Below are 17,178 nucleotides of genomic sequence, written 5' to 3' on the forward strand. Positions count from 1 at the left end.
GCAGGGGTGAGGGGCTGCCCCAGGGACCAGGCTCCCAGGGATGTTGGGTGGTGCCACCACCCCTTCTCTTAATGGGACCCTGACTCGCTGGCGTGGAAGAAACCATGTCAGAAAAAAAGAGTGTTTAATGCAGAGCCCTGAGGCTGGAGCAGGCATGGGATGGAGTCCGTGTGTCTGTACGTGGTGGGAGAAGCGTGACCCCATCTCCCAGCAGCAGCATCAGTCTGTCTGTGTGCAGGTCCTGAGTGCCGCATCCTGGCTTCTAGCTCCCTGTGGGAACAATGGGAGTCAGAGAGAGCTGGAGCATTGCCAGAGCTGGTGGGGCACCCAAAAAGTGTATCCCAGACAAGGAGGCACAGACCCCTGGACCCATATCCAGCCTTTTCCCCCCACACCAGCACTCAGACTCTTGCAAGCAGTGGGGCATGGGGACAAGGCCTCTGGTGTCCCTCCACTGCAAGGCAGATCAGCACTGCCAGCCCCCAGTGGTGCCCCCCCCAGGTGCCCACTCACCCTCTACCAGGAGCCGGGCAGTGGAGCGGTCATCAAAGGCATCACAGGTGTATGAGTCCTCATCCTCTGGCCCCACGCGGTGGATGATGAGTGTGCGGTAGCAGTCCAGATTGCAGATCTCGTACTTGTCACCAGCAAAGATCTCGGTGTCCCCACGGAGCCAGCGCACCCGGCCCCGGGCGTGGGACACAGTGCACTCCAGTGTTGCCTTGTGCCTCGCCAGCACCGTCTTGTCCCGCAGCGGCTTCACAATCCGGATGGGCAGCGCTGGTGGGAAGGGGCAGGGTATCAGCATTGCGAGGTGAGTGGGCTCCCACGGGGACACCACAAGCTGACCTGGTGCACCCCAGCCCTGGTGCTGGAGCCCAGCCTGACCTCACTGCCTGCACTGTACCTTCCACATGCAGACTGGCCTCAGAGATGGCTGTCCCGGCTGCAAAACAGATGAGTCCCTGGTCCTCAGGGCGCACACCGCAGAACAACAGGAAATGGCGGGTCCCTGGGGAGGGAGAGGCTGGCTTAGTTGGCACCCATAGCAGGCCGGGGCAGAGATCCCCTTTTGTCCACACAAACTCCCGTTGCTTGAATTCACCCCCTCCCAGCCCCAAACCAGGTGTGGGACCACCTGCAACCCCACCTTCTTGCCGTGTCTTCACTATGCTGGAGACCTTGATTTTCTCCCCGTCCCGGAACCACTCGCCCTTCACATCCTCATGTGACACCTCACAGGTGAAGACAGCGTTGTCACCTTCCCGCACCTGGACCTCCTGCAGCTCCTGCACAATGTGGACCTGGCGCTCTGCAGGTAAGGGGCAGGGTGCCAGGGCAGCCAAGGGTGAAGGGGAGCAGGCTGTGTAGGGTTTGGGGTTGCACAAACCCCCAGGAGCTGAGTGACTGTACCCTGGACATGCAGCACGGCGGAGGCCTGGCAGTCGCCTGCATCGCAGGTGTAGTTGCCTGCGTCGGCCAAGTCACAGTGGCTCAGCTGCAGGATGCGGCGCCGGCCCGCTGAGTAGATGCGGCAGTGGGGCCCTGGCCGCAGCTCCTGTCCATCCTGCCCAGGGAGAGTGTGCTCAAGGGTGCAAGCAGGCAGCACCCTGCTGCTTTGCCCCCATCTGCCCTGCCAGCAGCCCTGTCAGGGAGGGCAACAACCGGAGGACAAAGCAGGGAGGAGGATGTGGCCAGGCACTGCTGGAGAGGATTGGTGCAAACCCTCACCTTGAACCATTTCACCTCTGCATTGGAGCGAGACAACTCACACTCAAAGCTGGCGACCCCTGTCTCTGGGACCCCCAGGTCTCGCAGGACCCTGACCATAGTGACTGGAGGCTCTGAGGAGGCAGAACACAGGGCAGGAAGGTTTGGTAGGGCAAAGACACACCAAGAAGGGTATCTGTGCCTGGATCATTTCAGCATGGGGTGAGTGGCACTTCTCAAGGCACCACCATGAGCAAGCACTCATCAGTGGTGGTCCAGCCACCTCTGAACCCAAACCCTGGCTGGACCCACTGCCTAGTTCACATCTCCTCCCTGAGGACAGGGCGACACTTGCCAACATGTGCCCAGAGTGGCTCAGCTCACTTCTGGAATCTCCCCCAGTACTGAACAGCTGCAGGACAGACAGTGCCAGTGCCATGCACCCCCAGCCTGCCCCAGGGACCGTACCCCGTACACGCAGGCGGGCACTGCAGCGCAGGGTGTCAGCAGTGAAGGTGATGGTGCCCGAGTCTTCCAGTGCCAGCCTCTCCAGTGTCAGGCTGTGTCCACAGCCCATGGCACTGATCCGGCATGTACCACTAGGCTTCACCCGGATGCCATCTCGTGTCCAGACTCCAGGCACGTGAGGGTGAGACAACTCCAGGTGGAAGGTTGCTGTCTCCTTCTCAAAAGTCTCCACATCTGCCAGTGGTGTCCGGATCGACACCTTCTGGGCTGTGAGAGACCCATGTCCATGAGTAGGTGTCTGCCCAGCCCCTGGGTTCCCAGTCTGCACTTGCTGAAGCAGTACTCTAAATCCAGCCATTTATACCAGGCTCCCACCCCTGCCCACACACTCATCTACCTCTCTGCTCAACCACCTTCCAGCCAAGGATCAGCTCTGCCCACACTCTCCCATTGCAGCAGTTGGGTGCCCTCCCCATTCCCATCCCCATCCATGTCACCTTCCATCCCAGGATGATACTCACGCTCCACACAGAGCTTGGCCTGTGTGCGGTCATGCAGGCTCTCACAGCGGTAGGTGCCACGGTCAGCAGGGCCAAGGCAGCGGATGGTGAGGGTGCGCAGGCACCCCGACTCCTGCAGCACGTACTTGCTGCTTGGCTGGAGGAGGACACCTTGCTTCAGCCACTGCACCTCAGCGGCCTCATGGCTCACCTCCACCTCCAGGCACACGTCCCCCTGCTCCTCTGCCACCATGTCCTGCAGCTTCCTCACAAACAGCACCTGTGCCTCTAAATGGCCCATACACTGGGTCAGCAGCTTGCCCCAGGGCTGTGCCTTGGGCTGAGCCCCACCTGTCTCCTTCCCCCTCACCTTGCACACTCAGCCGGGCCATGGTCACCAGCCCCTCAGCGTTGGCTGTCACAGTGCCTGCATCCCCTGGCTGGCACTGCCGGAGGGTGAGGCTGTGGCACAGCCCACTCCTTGTCACCATCAGCCGCTCACTGGGGACCACAGGCTGGCCGTTCAGCTGCCATGTCACAGCCACATCCTCAGGGGACACCAGGCACTTGAAGGTGACATCCTCCCCCTCCAGCACTGTCAGGCTCTGCAGCTCCATGATGATCTCCACCACCCTGGGGACTACAGCCGGGGTGTCAGGGCTCAACACAAGGCACCCCCTGTCCTGCAGAGCCACTAAGCATCCCTGCAACCCTGACATCACTGTGCCCAGCTTCCCTGCCACCCCCATGGCATAAGGGTCCCTGGAGTGGTGGTCAAGCCTTGGGCTCACCCTGCACTGTCAGTGTTGCCAGCGTCTGGTCGTCGTTGGACTCGCAGCAGTACTCGCCAGCGTCCCCAGGCTCCACGTGGCTCAGCACCAGCAAGCGTTCCCGTCCCTCTGCCATCATCTGCCGGTGGGGGCCAGGCGCCAGCACCCGCCCATCTTTCCGCCACACCACATCGCCCCGTGGCTTGCAAAGCTCGCACCACAGAACCACCCGCTCACCCTGCCGTGCTCGCACATCTGACAGCCCACGCAGGAACTTCACCTGCAGCTCTGCACAGTCAAACCCCCCATGTCAGCACCTGCTGCCACAGCAGGGGTTCCCCAGGAACGCCACTGCCCCCCAGCTGCCCACCTCTGACGCTCACGTCGAACTGCATCTGGTCGTGGGGTGAGAGGCAGGTGTAGATGCCGGCGTCCTCCATGGCCACACTGTGGAGGATGAGGCTGTGCACGCGGCCCTCCCGACGCAGCTCACAGCGCTCACCACTCACCGCTGCTTGCTGCGGGCCCAGCCAGGTGACATCAGATCGCTCTGTGGAGGTGATGGCAGAAAGCACAGCACTGCCACCCTCCAGCACCAGCAGCTTCTCCTGCTCCTCCCGTTTGTTCACGAACAACATGGGCGCCTCTGTGCCATGGGAGCATTGGGCTCAGCCGTGCCCCTGGCAGTGGCACCAGCATGGAATAGGGGTAAAACCATGCTGGCATGAGGCAGTGGACTGCTCCTGCCCCTGACATGGCTGAGGGACACCTCCAGGCTCACCTTTCACATGCAGTGTGAAATGCACCTCATCATCACCAGCATCGCAGAGAAAGATGCCACCATCACCCAGCTCCACTTGCTTGATGGTGAGGCTGCGTGTGGGACCCTCACTGCACACCAGCAGCCGCCCACCTGAGCACAGCTTCTGTCCATCCTTCTGCCACTGCACCGCCGCTGTCTCCGGGGACAGCCGAGCCACCAGCGTCACACTGTCCCCCTCCTGTACCTCCAGCGGGCTCTGTGCTTCCTCCTTGTTGACAATGCACACGGGCCGAGCTGAGGGGCATGAGACAAGACAGGGCTCAGGGGTGTCCCCATAGTGTGGGGCAGTGCAGGGGCAGGACCGCTGCAAGCAGAGATGATCCCTCAATGAGTTACTGCAAGGCAGGAGGACTGTGGAGCTGGCTGGGGGTCATGGTGGGACCAGACAGGGGTCCCAGAGGGGCAGGCATGCAGGCTGGAGGGGTCTGGCAGCTCAGAGTCCGCTCAGGAAACTCAGGTTGTCAGCACAGCCTGTCATTCCTGCATCACTCCCTGCACAGGCAGCTCAGCTGCCAGGTTGGGACCATTAATTTTGGTGCACCCCTCCATCCTGAACACCTTGCTGGGGAGCCAGGGCTCCTGCATGCACCAGGCCCTCTCCCACCCTGCCCAGCCCTCCATCTCCAGCTGATAAGGGTCTGGGCTTAGTTCAGCCTTTGGCAGCCAAAGCAGGAGGAGCGGCGCCTGGGAGCCGGCCAAGGCTAAATTTAAATAGTCCCTGGCTGGGGGACGCAGCAGGGACATGTCTCGCCACAACCCTGACATGTCCCTTTCTGACCAACAACTTCTGTAGGGTTGAGGACAGGGTTTCTACCCTCCCCAACATGCTGCCACCCTGTCCTCTGCTATCAGCGGGGTCACATAGGTATCCCCTCCCCTCCCCCAGGTCTGTGGCATGATCCCACCACGCTGAGGGTCCCCGGGGTGCTGAGCCAGCTCACCCGACACCTCCACATTTGTCACCATGCGGTCGCTGGCAGCGTCACAGATGTAGCACCCTGAGTCGCTGGGCTGTGCCCCACGGATGGTGAGCTGTCGCAGCACCCCACGGGCCTCAACCTGCACCCGTTCACCTGGATGCACCTCATGGCCATTCCGGAGCCAGCGCACGATGGCGTCGGGCCGGGACAGCTCACAAGCCATCACCAGATCCTCCCCGGCCACCAGGCAGCGATGTACCACAGTGCCTCTGCTGCCCACGATGGTTACTGGTGGCTCTGGGACTGAAGAGATGGGCAGTCACCACAGGAGCAGACTATGCCAGGTGTTGCAATGGCCAGACTCAGTTCAGACGCCTCTGCCTGCAGCTGGGTAGCGCCGGGGTTTCCACAAGGCCACCACACAGGTGCAGTCTGCTCCCCATTTGCCCCCTACCAGCCTCCCTATGCTCACTGCCACCCAGCCCAGCCCCACACTAGCCTGGCAGCAGCTACAGACCCACCTCAGTCCTTGCCCCTCTGGCCATCTCCACTGGGAGCTCCTGCTCACCTTCTACAGTGATGAAGAAGACGATACTGTCATCGCCGGTGTCACAGAGGTACTCGCCCGCATCCCTGCCCATGGTGCCCAGGATCACAAGGGATCGGCGTGCCCCATCCTCCTCGAGCCGCACACGCCCCGTGTCCTGCAGCTTCTCCCCATCTTTGTACCACTTCACCTCCCCGTGGGCGTGTGAGAGGTGCACCTCCAGCACCAGGTCCTCCATGGCCCGGCAATGCCGGTGGGTCAGCAGGATATCCCTCTCCAGGATCATGACCAGCGGATCTGCAGCATCCAGTACCAACAGAGCTGGGGTCTCTGGGGTCTGTGCACCCAGCTCTTCCAACCAGGCTCTCCCCTAGCCTCTTGCTCACCCAACACTTGGACAGTGAAGGTCACTGTGTCATTGGCAGTGTCACAGGTGTATTTTCCAGCATGCTCGGCTTGAGCAGCAGGGATGAGCAGCCGGCGATAGGCACCCTCCTCTTCCAGGACCAGGCTGCCCCCAGCCTCCAGCCTGACGTCCTCCTTGGCCCAGCGCACAGGTGCATCCACACGGGACAGCTCACAGCACAGTGTCACTGTCTCCCCCAGGGACACCGTCATGACAGGGACAGGTCTGCAGGGCTGCAGTATCCTTACTGGAGGCTCTGCAGGGATGGCATGTCTGTGATGCAAAGCAGCGCAGGGACATCGTGGCCCAGGACACTCCTCTGGTGCCAGCCCCAGGCGAGCAACTGCACTGGTGGCCCTATCAGTGGGCACCCACCATCATCACCATGGAGGAGCCAGTCCTCTCCCCCAGGCTGGGACAGACCCTGCAGCCAGAACCAAATCAGCACCTCCCTGCTCCCGGGTCTCCACTGACCTGACACCTTGACGTCGAAGGAGACGGCCTCATCCTTGCTCTCGCAGATGTACTCGCCTGTGTCCTCCATGCTGCTCTTGGGGATGAAGAGACAGCGCCAGGCCCCCTCCACCAGCAGCAGAAGGTTGTCAGTCTCATCCACCTCCAGCCCATCCTTGAACCACCGTACAGGAGCATCTGGCACAGAGAGCTCGCACCGCAGCTCCACACACCCCGGTGCCTGAACCAGCAGCTCCAGTGAGCGCTGTGGAGGGTGCAGGATCCTCACTGGTGGTTCTGCCAGGGGTGCAGAGGAAGGGTGTGAGACCTGCTCACTGCACTGCTCCTGGCTCTGCTGTCTCAGCTTACTGTCACCTGTGCCCCTGTTCCTCAGGGACTGTACAGATGCTACAGTGTCTCACCCCAGTGCAAAGAGGCGGGAGCTGTTTGAGGACAGGGGCAGTAGGCACACAGATACAGCCACATAATGCTGAGGGCAGGGAGCAGGGCTGGGGACTCCACAGCACAGAGCTGGGGCAGTGCTGCCCTTCTCAGGATGTCCCTGGTGTGCCACTAACCTGCCACCGAGATGGAGTAGGAGACAGATACATCTCCAGCGTCGCAGCTAAACTCCCCTGTGTCCTGTGGCCGGGCACAGGGCAGCACCAGCCGGTACTGTGGCCCCTCCTGTTCCAGCACCAGGCTCTCATCCATCTCCACTTCCTCCCCGTCCTTGTACCAGCGCACTTGGGCCACCGGACGGGACAGCTGGCACCACAGCTCGACACGCTGCCCAGCCACATAGGAGTGAGGGGCCTCCTTGTTGGAACTGACAATCCTCACTGGTACCTCTGTTGGGGGACACATGGTGAGGCTCAGCCTTGGTACTGAGTGAGGCCCATGTGAAGACAGGCATCCCCTGGAGCAGCTCACCCACCTCTCACAGTCACCCTGAAGCTGGCAGCATCGTCCCCAGCATGGCAGACGTACACCCCTGAGTCAGATGGTGTGGTTGTGGCAATGTGCAGCCTCTGCGAGCATCCCTCTGAGCAGATGGTCAGGACCTGGGTTGGGACCACGGCCTTGCCATCCTTCATCCAGTGGACATGGGCATCTGGGGGGGACACTTCGCACTCCAGCACCAAGGGCAGCCCTGCCAGCACCTCCTGGAGCTGCTGTGCCTCAGTCACTGGGGTGATGTGGACCTGCGGGGCTGAGAGGACCAAGACCCTGTGTTGCTTGGACTTCCCAGCCCTGCAGTGCTGGTAACTGCAAGTTGAGGGAACACCAGGGCTGATGTGTGAGGTAGAATAAACCACGGGCAGGCAGCTGGTTGTGCTTTGGGGTGTAGAGTGGCAGTGTGGCACAGGGCTCTAGGAGACAGAGCAGCTGGCCTGCCGCTGCCTGTATCCTAGGGGCATGGGCAAAGAGCTGCTCACAAGGAGGTGAGGGGCAGCTGAAGTGCTGCAGCCACAGTGTAAGCATGGAGCTGGGCCAGAGGGAGAAGGGGAAGAGGGATGTAGGTGTGCATCTCACCCACCTGCCACAGTGACAGTGTAGAAGACAGAGTCCCCGCCAGCATCACAGACGAACTCCCCTGTGTCCTGTGGCTGGGCGCAGGGCAGCACCAGCCGGCACTGCAGCCCCTCCTGCTCCAGCACCAGGCTCTCACCTGCCTCCACCTCCTCCCCATCCTTGTACCAGTGCACTGGGGCCACCTGATGGGACAGCTGGCACCACAGCTCCACACGCTGCCCAGCCACGTAGGCATGGGAGGCCCCCTCATTGGAACTGACAATCCTCACCGGCGCCTCTGCCAGGAAGAGACACGGGGTTCAGCCAGGACATAAAGACCAGAGCCAGTGATGGTGGCAGTCACAGCCCTGTGTGGAGTGATGCTTTAACCAGCTTGTTGGCTTTAAGGCTGGAAGGCACCACCTCATCCACAGCCTACATAGCACAAGCTTCTATGTAGCAGGCACATAGACCTGCCCAGGTTTCCCTCTTCTCGTCCATCACACCCAGGAGGAGTACCTGGCTTCAAGCTGGCTGTAAATTGCTGCAGCGCCCTCGCACCCGTGGTACCTGCCCTACTCTGCCCTGTGATGGAGCTGAGGGATGTGGAGGGAGGTTGTGGGTAAACAAGCACCTCATTAGCAAACCTCAGCACTGCTAATCACTGTCTGTGGTGTCAGCACCAGCCCCTGTGGCTGCTCTACCGGGGGTGCCCACTTCTCTGCCTGTCTCCCCATTTCAGAGGCCACCAGGGGCCAGCTGATGTTTCTGTCTTGGCTCAGCTTTGGCATTTTCTGACACTGCGATGCAGGCATATGGCTTACCTGTGGCCAGCAGCCCTATTCCTCTGTCTCACCAGGGCCCAGGACCCAATTCCAGATTGCAGTGATCACTAAACACCACTGTTAATGGGTTACACATGAAATGAGTGCCACTGCTCACATCTCCCCCCTGACTTGAGTCAGAGATCTAAAGGAAGAGGGGCTCCCAGTACAAATTTTAGGTGACCAGCCCTCCTGGGAGAGGATCAGGATGCTACGCACAACCGGCACTGCCTACCTGGCCACATGCATTGCAGCCAGCTGCAGCTGGCCTGGACTCTGCTGTGGGTGTTCATCCAGCCCATGGCTCCAGACAGGCACGAGGTACAGCCAGCATCGGAGCACACACCAGCAAACAAGCAGTAACATGCCCTTCTCATAGCCCACAGCTGCCCCGTACTGGGTATCTAGCCTGGAAACTTCCCAGATGGTTCCCAGCTACCATGCCCAGGCCCAGCAACACACCACAGCCCCACAGCGTGTGTGCGGCGCCAGTTTGCAGTGATTAACCTGCCACACACTGAGCCTGCATCCGCCTGGCTTTCTGATCAAACAGCTGGTAGCTGCCTCTTTCCCTGGGCCTGCTAAAAGCAGTCACATCACTGAAGTGCAACTGGAGATGTTGAGCAGCACCAAAGCAAGGAGGGGGTGATGTGCCAACCCTCAGCAGGCAGCACCACTCTGGCCTCAGCCTCTCACCAGCTCTGAGGGAGCTCCAGCACTCAGCAGCTACCAGAAGACCCAGAGGTGCACAGGGGTGGCCAGGCTTGAGGCAGACATGCTCCATGCCACAGCAGCCCCATGGGGGATAGCTGGGATGCCTCGGGGAAACCCAAGCATGCCACAGCAGTGCTTAACTGCAGCAGCCAGCCTGGCACGCGTGCCAGAGAGGTGTCAGCCTGAGCCTCCTGTCACCCACCCCCAGCCCTGCTGGTGACATTGATGTCCAAATCCAGATCAAACCAAGCCAGCTTCCCTAAGACCCTTCTGTTGAAGTTATGCAAAGCTGCTCAGTCAAAAGGCTGAGCTTCAGCAGATGGTGTTCCCCCTCCTACCCGAGGGAAGCAGAGCTCTCCATGCCCCATGCTCCTGCAAGGCAGACAATGACTCCTGCCTCTGCCCAAAGCCCACGCTGCCTGTCCTTCCCACTAGCGATTTGGCCTTTATCTCACTAAAAAACCTCCCTTCCTCACTCTTCCAGCAGTCACCACTCCATTGACTCTTCAAGCAACTCTTATCACTCATCCCATCTTGACTTACATCCTCTGCCATCAACTTTGGCCCTTTGTCCCATGTTAGCACCACAGCAAGGCTTTACCGCTGTGATAACAGAGCTTTTTAACTGGGTTTTAGCTCTGCCCCCAGTCATCTTCCTGTGACTGTGGGATGTGGGTTTTGGGGCCAGCAAGGGGAAGCCTTTCACTCACTTTCAGCTTTCATTATCTTCTGCCAGCCAGAGACGCCAGCAGCCGCTCCACAGCCGAGGCAGCCGCTGCGGGATGCTGTCCGCTGCTCCCACCCAGCAAACACCCCCAATCATTGGTCTCCAGGCAACCACTAATTTTCAGGTCAGCAATTAATTCTGCCCATCAGAGTGATGTCTGACCGTGAGTCACCCCACGCCAGGTGCCCGGCCCACTATTTTTAGGACTTTGGAGGAGGGTTTGGTTACTGGCCATGACAGAGGCCTGGCAAACACCCTGGTATGCAGGTGCTGGGTGCCCTCGGGTGCTCCAGTGTTTTGGACAAGCAGAGCAAGCTGTTCCTTCTGGCAGTCAGTTTGGGTGGTTTTATGCACCAGAGCTGCCACAAAGACTCCAACCAACCAACCGACCAAACTGCTGGTGAGGACCTGGCAAGAGCATGTCTGACAAGTGTCCCATAGCGGCAAGTGACAGCAATACTGACAGCAGCATGCACATGCTGTGGCACCCTGCACCACCACCTGAGACCCTGCCAGCCCTCCTGCATCATACCCACCTTCCACAGTGATGGTGTAGAAGGCAGAGTCCCCACCGGCATCACAGACGAACTCCCCTGTGTCCTGTGGCCGGGCGCAGGGTAGCACCAGTTGGCACCGTGGCCCCTCCTGCTCCAGTACCAGGCTCTCATCCATCTCCACCTCCTCTCCATCCTTGTACCAGTGCACTGGGGCTACCAGGCGGGACAGCTGGCACCACAGCTCCACACGCTGCCCAGCCACATAGGTGTGGGTGGCCTCCTCATTGGAGCTGATGATCCTCACTGGCACATCTGCCAAGGATAATGTGGGGCTCAGCATGGGTACCCAACTAGCTGCAGCTTTCAGCCCCATTATGGGGGTGAGAAGAGGGGCAGGAACACTATCAGCAGGTGGGGTCCAGGCTCCCACAGGCAGTCCCCAGCTCACCGGTTACGGTCACCACAAAGCTCACAGCATCATCCCCAGCATCACAGGTGTACACACCAGTGTCCGAGGGACTCGCTGAGCGGAGGAGCAGCCTCCGCACGCAGCCCTCTGCCTGCACTACGATAACGTCATCCGGAGGCACGGCCTCACCGTCCTTCAGCCAGCGGACAGGAGCATCTGGGGCAGACACCTGACATTCCAGCAGCACAGGCAGCCCTGTCGGCACCTCCCGGAGCCGCTCGGCCTCGGACACTGGAGCAATACGGACCTGCGGGGCTGAGAGACGTCGCGGAGAGGTGAGAAGCATCCTCCACCATGAGAGCCCACACTGTTAGGGTCCCGGCAGGACCCCAGGCAAGCGCCCTACTCACCTTGCACATGCAGCATGGCTGAGTCCCGCACTCCACCAGACACAAAGGTGATCTGGGCCCCACTGTCAACCAGCCGTGCTCCCCGGATAAGCAGTGAGTGCTCCGTCCCGCGGTGCTGCATCCTGCACCGACCTGCTGCATCCTCCTCGCCCAGCCTGGCACCGTTGAGGAACCAGGAGCCGTGCACTGCAGCTGACAGCTCCAGGGAGAACTGCGCATCCTCGCCGTCCCGCACCCGCACATCCTGCAGACCCCTCTCCAGGCGAGCTGCTGGGACTGGAGCACAGCCAGACTGAGCCCCAGCGGCACTGACTACCAGCACGCTGTAGCACAACATCCCAGCTCGCCCCTGGGGAGACCCAGCTCCCAGGTGGAAGTCTCTGGCTCGGCATCCTCACCGAGATGCACGGAGCCGGGGAATTCCACGGGGCTGCTCCTGCCGTGCTTGTTAGTGGCGCAGATACGGAAGCAGTAGTCGGCCTCGCGGGGTACGCTGTCACCCAGCACCCGCACACAGCCGGGCAGGTCAGTGGCCAGGCACTGCACCCACTCACCCCCCACTGCCTCCCGCCGCTCCAGCAGGTAGCGGCTGGCAGGGTGGAGGTGGGCATCAGGTGCAGGACACCAGGTCAGCAGAGCCGTGTTGCTCTCCATCACGCTCATCTCAGCTGCCACCGGTGCACTCGGAGGATTGTGCTTCACACCTGCAAGTCACAGCCCATGTTGGCTGCTTGGGGATGGCAACGAGACTCTGAGTGGGGTGGCAGAAGGGCTGAGGGGGGCTACACAGCCTGTTTCTTTGGGGATCCTCTCTTTGATGGAGGGGATGGTCTTGCTTTTGTGTAGCATGGTGCTAGTTACAGGGGTTTGTGAGTGCCAGTGAGACTGGGGTTCTGGAGCCCTGCTGAAAGCTCCCTTCCCAAAAAAAACTGCAACATCACATCCCCAGCATACTGGGTACCCATTCCACCTCCCACTCTCTATCATCCCCCATGAATGGGCAGGAGAGAGGACATGGGACCCCTTCAAGCCTGCAGCTTACACTTGACCCGGAGCTGGGAGGATGTCTGTGACTCCCTGACAGTGAAGGAGATGATGCCCGCATCCTGGCGGGTGACATGCACCAGCACCAGGAGATGTGTCCTGCCGAAGCTCTTCAGCACAGTGCGGGGTGACTCCCGCAGCTGTAGCCCATCCCGGCTCCAGCAGGTCCCTTCTGCCTCATCTTGTGTCTCCACACAGAAAACTGCATTCTCCCCCTCCATCACATCCAGCTTCCGCGGCAGCCGTTTCACAATCACCCCTATGGAAAGAGATATATGAAGGCTGGGGAGGGATGCTTGGGAACAGAATGGGCTCTTTGAGGTGAGAAAGAAGAGGAGGAGGAGGAGGAGGAGGAGGAGGAGGAGGAGGAGGAGGAGGTGCAGGAGGTTGAGGAGAGGCAGCAGTAGGCAGCACAGCCAAATGGAGGGAAGGCAAATGCAGAGGGCAGTGGGGACCCTGGCAAGGAGGGGGATAGGAAAACAAAGCTGTGCCACCATAGACCTAACCCCCACCTCGGACAGAAACCTCGGCGATGCTACGCCCTTTGTCCTTCATCTGGCAGAGGTAGATGCCGTCGTCGTCAGTGCGGGCGTCGCGGATGGTCAGGCGCCGCACCACTCCTTGCTCTTCCATCACGTACTTGTGGCTGGGCTGCAGCTCCCTGTCCTCCAGGTACCAGGCAGTGGGAATGGTCTCCAGTGGCACCTGGCACTCCAACACAGCATCTTCTCGTTCTGCCACCTCCACATCTGCCAGTTGCACCTGGAACCGCAGCCGGTGCTCTGTCACCAGAAGAGACAGGAACTGAGGGCATGCGGGGTGCAGCACCCACCACAGTCCTTTGCTCACATTGTTCCCAGCTCACAAAGAGCACTGAGCCCTTGGCCCTCCTCTGTCCTCTCATTTGGCCTGCATAAGATGGACTCTGCCTTGAGAAACATCCCCCAGAGCAGGGAGAACCATGACACAGCTTGGGGAGACCCAGGGATGCCCCCAGCATCTCAGCAGGGAGTTTTGGGGGATGCAGAAGCATGGAAGACAACACGCTGTGGCAAGCATCTTAGCGGAGGGGAGCAGTAGGGTGCACAGGCAGGGACTGCACCAGGGACAGGGTCACTCCAGCAATGGGCTCTCTCCAGCTGGCAGGGTGGCTCAGGGGGGATGGGGCTGCCGCCAGTGTAGATGGTTGGAACCTTGCCCTGAAGGGTTGCCTGCCAAAATCACTCAGCACTTCCAGGGGAATTTGTCACCAAGGCACTGTCCCCCTTCCCTGTTCATGGTTGGACACCCACAGCCATCCCAAGAGGCCACCTCTCTGTTTGCAAGAAGAGAGGGACATGGAGGGGGACACAGCTCACAGAGGAGCCCAACATCCCCTGCTTCCAGCTCACAGCTCTGTCCTGAGGAGCCTGAGGTGACTCTGGCTGCACAGGGCAGGAAGGAGCCTAGGGATGCTAGGCTCCCACACAGACACACCCCTGCCAGACAAAACTCCCTGTACCCACCCAGTGCCCAGCCACCCCTAGCACTGCTTGGACACACTCCTACCTTTCACCTGGAGCTGCACTGCACTGAGGGTCTGGCCAGCAGTGTTGGAAGCAGTGCACATGTACAGCCCCTGGTCCTGGGGCTTGCAGTACAGCACCTTGAGGATGAAGTAGCCCTCCCGGTCCTCATAGATGAGATGCCTGCGGCCAGGGGCGAGGGGCTCACCATCCTTCTGCCAGATGATCTCTGGCTTGGGCTTGCCAGTAACGTAGCAGCGAAACTTGGCGTGCTTCCCCACACTCACGGCAAATGCCTTAGCTGCTGGCACCCTGGCTGGCACTATGCCATTGGGCACCCAAATCTCTGGTCCCATGCGCCGTCCCGCTGTGTGCCGCCGCCGCCGCTGCCGCTCCACTAGTGGTTCGGGACCATCAGCAGGAGAGCCATTGGGAAGCCCATCCATCAGTGCCTGGGGTTCAACCAGGAGCACGGCAGCAGCCAGGGCCTCACGGGAGCCACTGCGTGCCCGGCAGACATACACACCCCCGTCCGGGGGCCGGGCACCAAACAACTTCAGGAAGTGCCAGTCCTCGGGCTTCTGCCCCACTGCAAAGTGACTGCTCTCAAAGAGGTCGGAGAGCTTGCGCCCATCCTTCTCCCACTCCAGCACTGGGCAGGGCTGCCCAGACACCCTGCAGGTGAACATCACATCCTCCCCCCGGCACACCCTCATGGATGAGGGGGTAATGAGGAAGGCAGGTGCCTCAGTACCCAAGCATCCCTCCTCTTCTTGGGGCTCCGCCGCCTCCACCCTGAGTGCAGTGGCAGCATAAGTCTCGCCAACACTGTTCTTGGCCTTGCAGATGTAGAGCCCACTGTCCTGGGGGCTGGCACCAGACACCAGCAGGCTGTACAGGTCCCCCTTGGTCTCTATATGGAAACGGCCTGAGGGCTCAATGGGGTTCTTGTCCTTTTCCCAGTGGATGCTTGGCTGGGGATCACCCCTGATCTGGCAGCTCAGGACCACATCAGTGCCACTTTGGACAGTGAAGGCACGCGGATAGGCCAGGAACCTGGGGGCTCCCCCAAACCCCTCCATCACCACCTCCTGTGGTCACAGCAGGCAGATGGCTGGAGCAGCAGTGGGGACCATTAGCCTGGGGAGATACACAGACAGACCAGGGTAGGGGCTAAGGCTTTATCAAAAAGACTGACCAGTGTGGAGCCCCACCAGGAGGGAGCCGCGCCCAGAGCAAAACTCCCAGCACGGACCCCATGCTGCAGGAGCATCACCCTCTCTTCTGAGCAGCTCAGCCCCACTGGATATGCTCCTGTGTCACCCAAATCACCCATTTCCCAGCCCGCGGCAATAGGAGAGGGGATAAAAGGCAGCTCTTTGCACCCCAAGGGCCTGGGGCACTCACAGCCTACCTACCCCAGGGTTGCAGAGGGGACCCAAGCTTGAGCAGCAGGCAATCCCTGCCTAGACAGGGAGCACAGGCACTTGCTTGCTGAGGCTGGGGGACAGCAGAGGCAAGAGGGCCCCCCTCCCACCCCTTCCCCACCCGCCGGGCATTCCTGCAGTATCGGGTGGTGGCAGAGCCGCATTCCTACATCATCTGGGCCGGCTCAGCAGGCAGGTGCTGACACAGGGCTGTCATGGGCGCGAGGCTCCGGATGGATCCGGGTACTTCCTCCCAGGCTTGGATGGGCAGGCGGCCCCCCCTGTGCCCGGCGGCCACCCCACAGGGCCATGCCCTATGGCAAAGTGGGCTCTCCCAGGAGCAGGTTCCCCTCCAGAGTGTGGTCCCACAGGCAGGATCCAGCCCTTGCACACTGAAAGTCATGACTAGAAATGATCAGCCCCAGGGGCAAAGATAAGGCTGGGGAGGTGGGTCCTGCTTTTGGAGGGCATTGCCTCCATCCCCAGCTTTCTGGGTAACCATGCCCACTGTCACAGGCAGGAGCAGGGCAGGGTGCTCTGTGCCTCCCCCGGGTGAGTGCACTGCAGCCTCTGCCCACACCATGGCCGGGGCTGGGGCAATATCCGTCTCTGCCTTGCTCGTGCAGGGGGAGGGGAAAAAATACTCCCTGAATGAGCCAGAGGGGACGGTGGGAGAGGGCTGTTCCCCAAGGAGTGAGAAGGACTGGGGCCAGCTTCTCCTCCCAGCGCCCTACCCCTGGAACAGTGCATCCATTCAGAGCCACCTCCCCGGCCAAAAACTCCCCTGACCCACAGCCCACCCCACAGCAGCCTCTGCAGATGCATACAGACCTGATGGCTCAGCCACCCCACTGCACCCTTTAACCACCCCCTTCCCTGATCACCCTGCCCCAGACAGCCCCTCAGCCCAGTCTCCATCTCCACACACGCACCTCGGTCCGCTGCCTCTCCCCTGTGTCTCCCAGTTTCGGTGCCCAGCTCCTGCTGCTTCCTCCAGCTCTGCTCCTGGGTGTCAGTGCACAGGGACCAAACGTTATAAATGCCTGCAGCTGCTGTCCCCAAAAATACCCTCTGATGACACGCTGGGCTGATAAGACCGAGCCTGCTCCATTCAGCGCCTCACTGAGGCAGGGCTGGTCTACCTATGTATAGCAGCCTGGCGGGAGCCACCCCAGAGAGCTGGGGTGCCACAGCCCCAGCTGTGGCTCCATGATAGCTCAGCCAGCAGCAGGAGACAATGCACCATGTGGGATGTACAGCCTGGTGTGGGGTATATGGAGTGGGACACCAGACTGCAGTGAGAGAGGTCATGCCATGCGAGACATACTGCATGGGGTGGGATGTACCGCACTGGATGCTGCATGAGGTGCCAGGCTGTGCATGGGCTGTGCAGGACACTGGGCTGTGGGAGGAGCAGAGGGGATACACAGGCTGCCCACCACCCACAGGGCAGGCAGGGCTGACGAATTGGGAACACCCGGCAGTGTCCCCTCAGGCAGCCATTAGAGG

At 60.7% G+C, this 17,178-nt stretch overlaps 1 protein-coding gene across 3 annotated transcripts; it reads right to left on the reverse strand.

Moving 5' to 3' along the window:
• Positions 1-107: 107 nt before the first annotated feature.
• Positions 108-16,919, reverse strand: OBSL1 (obscurin like cytoskeletal adaptor 1). Of its 3 annotated transcripts, XM_051787909.1 has the most exons (27): positions 16,602-16,917; positions 14,286-15,382; positions 13,250-13,519; positions 12,736-12,996; positions 12,092-12,397; positions 11,694-11,969; positions 11,323-11,598; positions 10,914-11,186; positions 8,138-8,410; positions 7,535-7,810; positions 7,176-7,448; positions 6,619-6,894; positions 6,125-6,400; positions 5,760-6,035; positions 5,213-5,494; positions 4,230-4,505; positions 3,819-4,094; positions 3,470-3,736; positions 3,049-3,318; positions 2,700-2,966; positions 2,179-2,445; positions 1,732-1,844; positions 1,414-1,567; positions 1,151-1,312; positions 908-1,012; positions 514-780; positions 108-270 (listed from the first exon to the last, which is right to left on the reverse strand). In XM_051787909.1, the coding sequence occupies exons 2-27, from the start codon at positions 15,322-15,324 to the stop codon at positions 263-265; spliced, it is 7,065 nt and encodes a 2,354-aa protein (XP_051643869.1). In that variant the 5' UTR covers positions 15,325-15,382; positions 16,602-16,917; the 3' UTR covers positions 108-262. The 3 variants fall into 3 exon arrangements, with proteins under 3 accessions (XP_051643869.1, XP_051643870.1, XP_051643871.1); XM_051787910.1 differs by lacking the exon at positions 3,470-3,736 and having other exon boundaries at positions 16,602-16,919; XM_051787911.1 differs by lacking the exon at positions 5,213-5,494 and having other exon boundaries at positions 16,602-16,918.
• Between the last annotated feature and the right edge of the window lie 259 nt (positions 16,920-17,178).

This window comes from Manacus candei, unplaced genomic scaffold (genome assembly GCF_025592945.1).
Source record: "Manacus candei isolate 608988 ecotype Guabito, Panama unplaced genomic scaffold, ASM2559294v1 h1tg000023l, whole genome shotgun sequence".
Classification (NCBI taxonomy): Eukaryota; Metazoa; Chordata; class Aves; order Passeriformes; family Pipridae; genus Manacus; species Manacus candei.

Bases quoted from the DNA above. Each gene is read 5' to 3' on its own strand.
- OBSL1 (XM_051787909.1), bottom strand. From the start codon at position 15,324: ATGGAGGGGTTTGGGGGAGCCCCCAGGTTCCTGGCCTATCCGCGTGCC. The intron at 13,520-14,285 runs GTAGGAGTGTGT...TTCTGGTGACAG, and splicing joins AGTGCAGCTCCAGGTGAAAG to AGCACCGGCTGCGGTTCCAG. The intron at 11,970-12,091 runs GTGAGGATGCCG...GCTGTGCTCCAG, and splicing joins CCCCGGCTCCGTGCATCTCG to TCCCAGCAGCTCGCCTGGAG.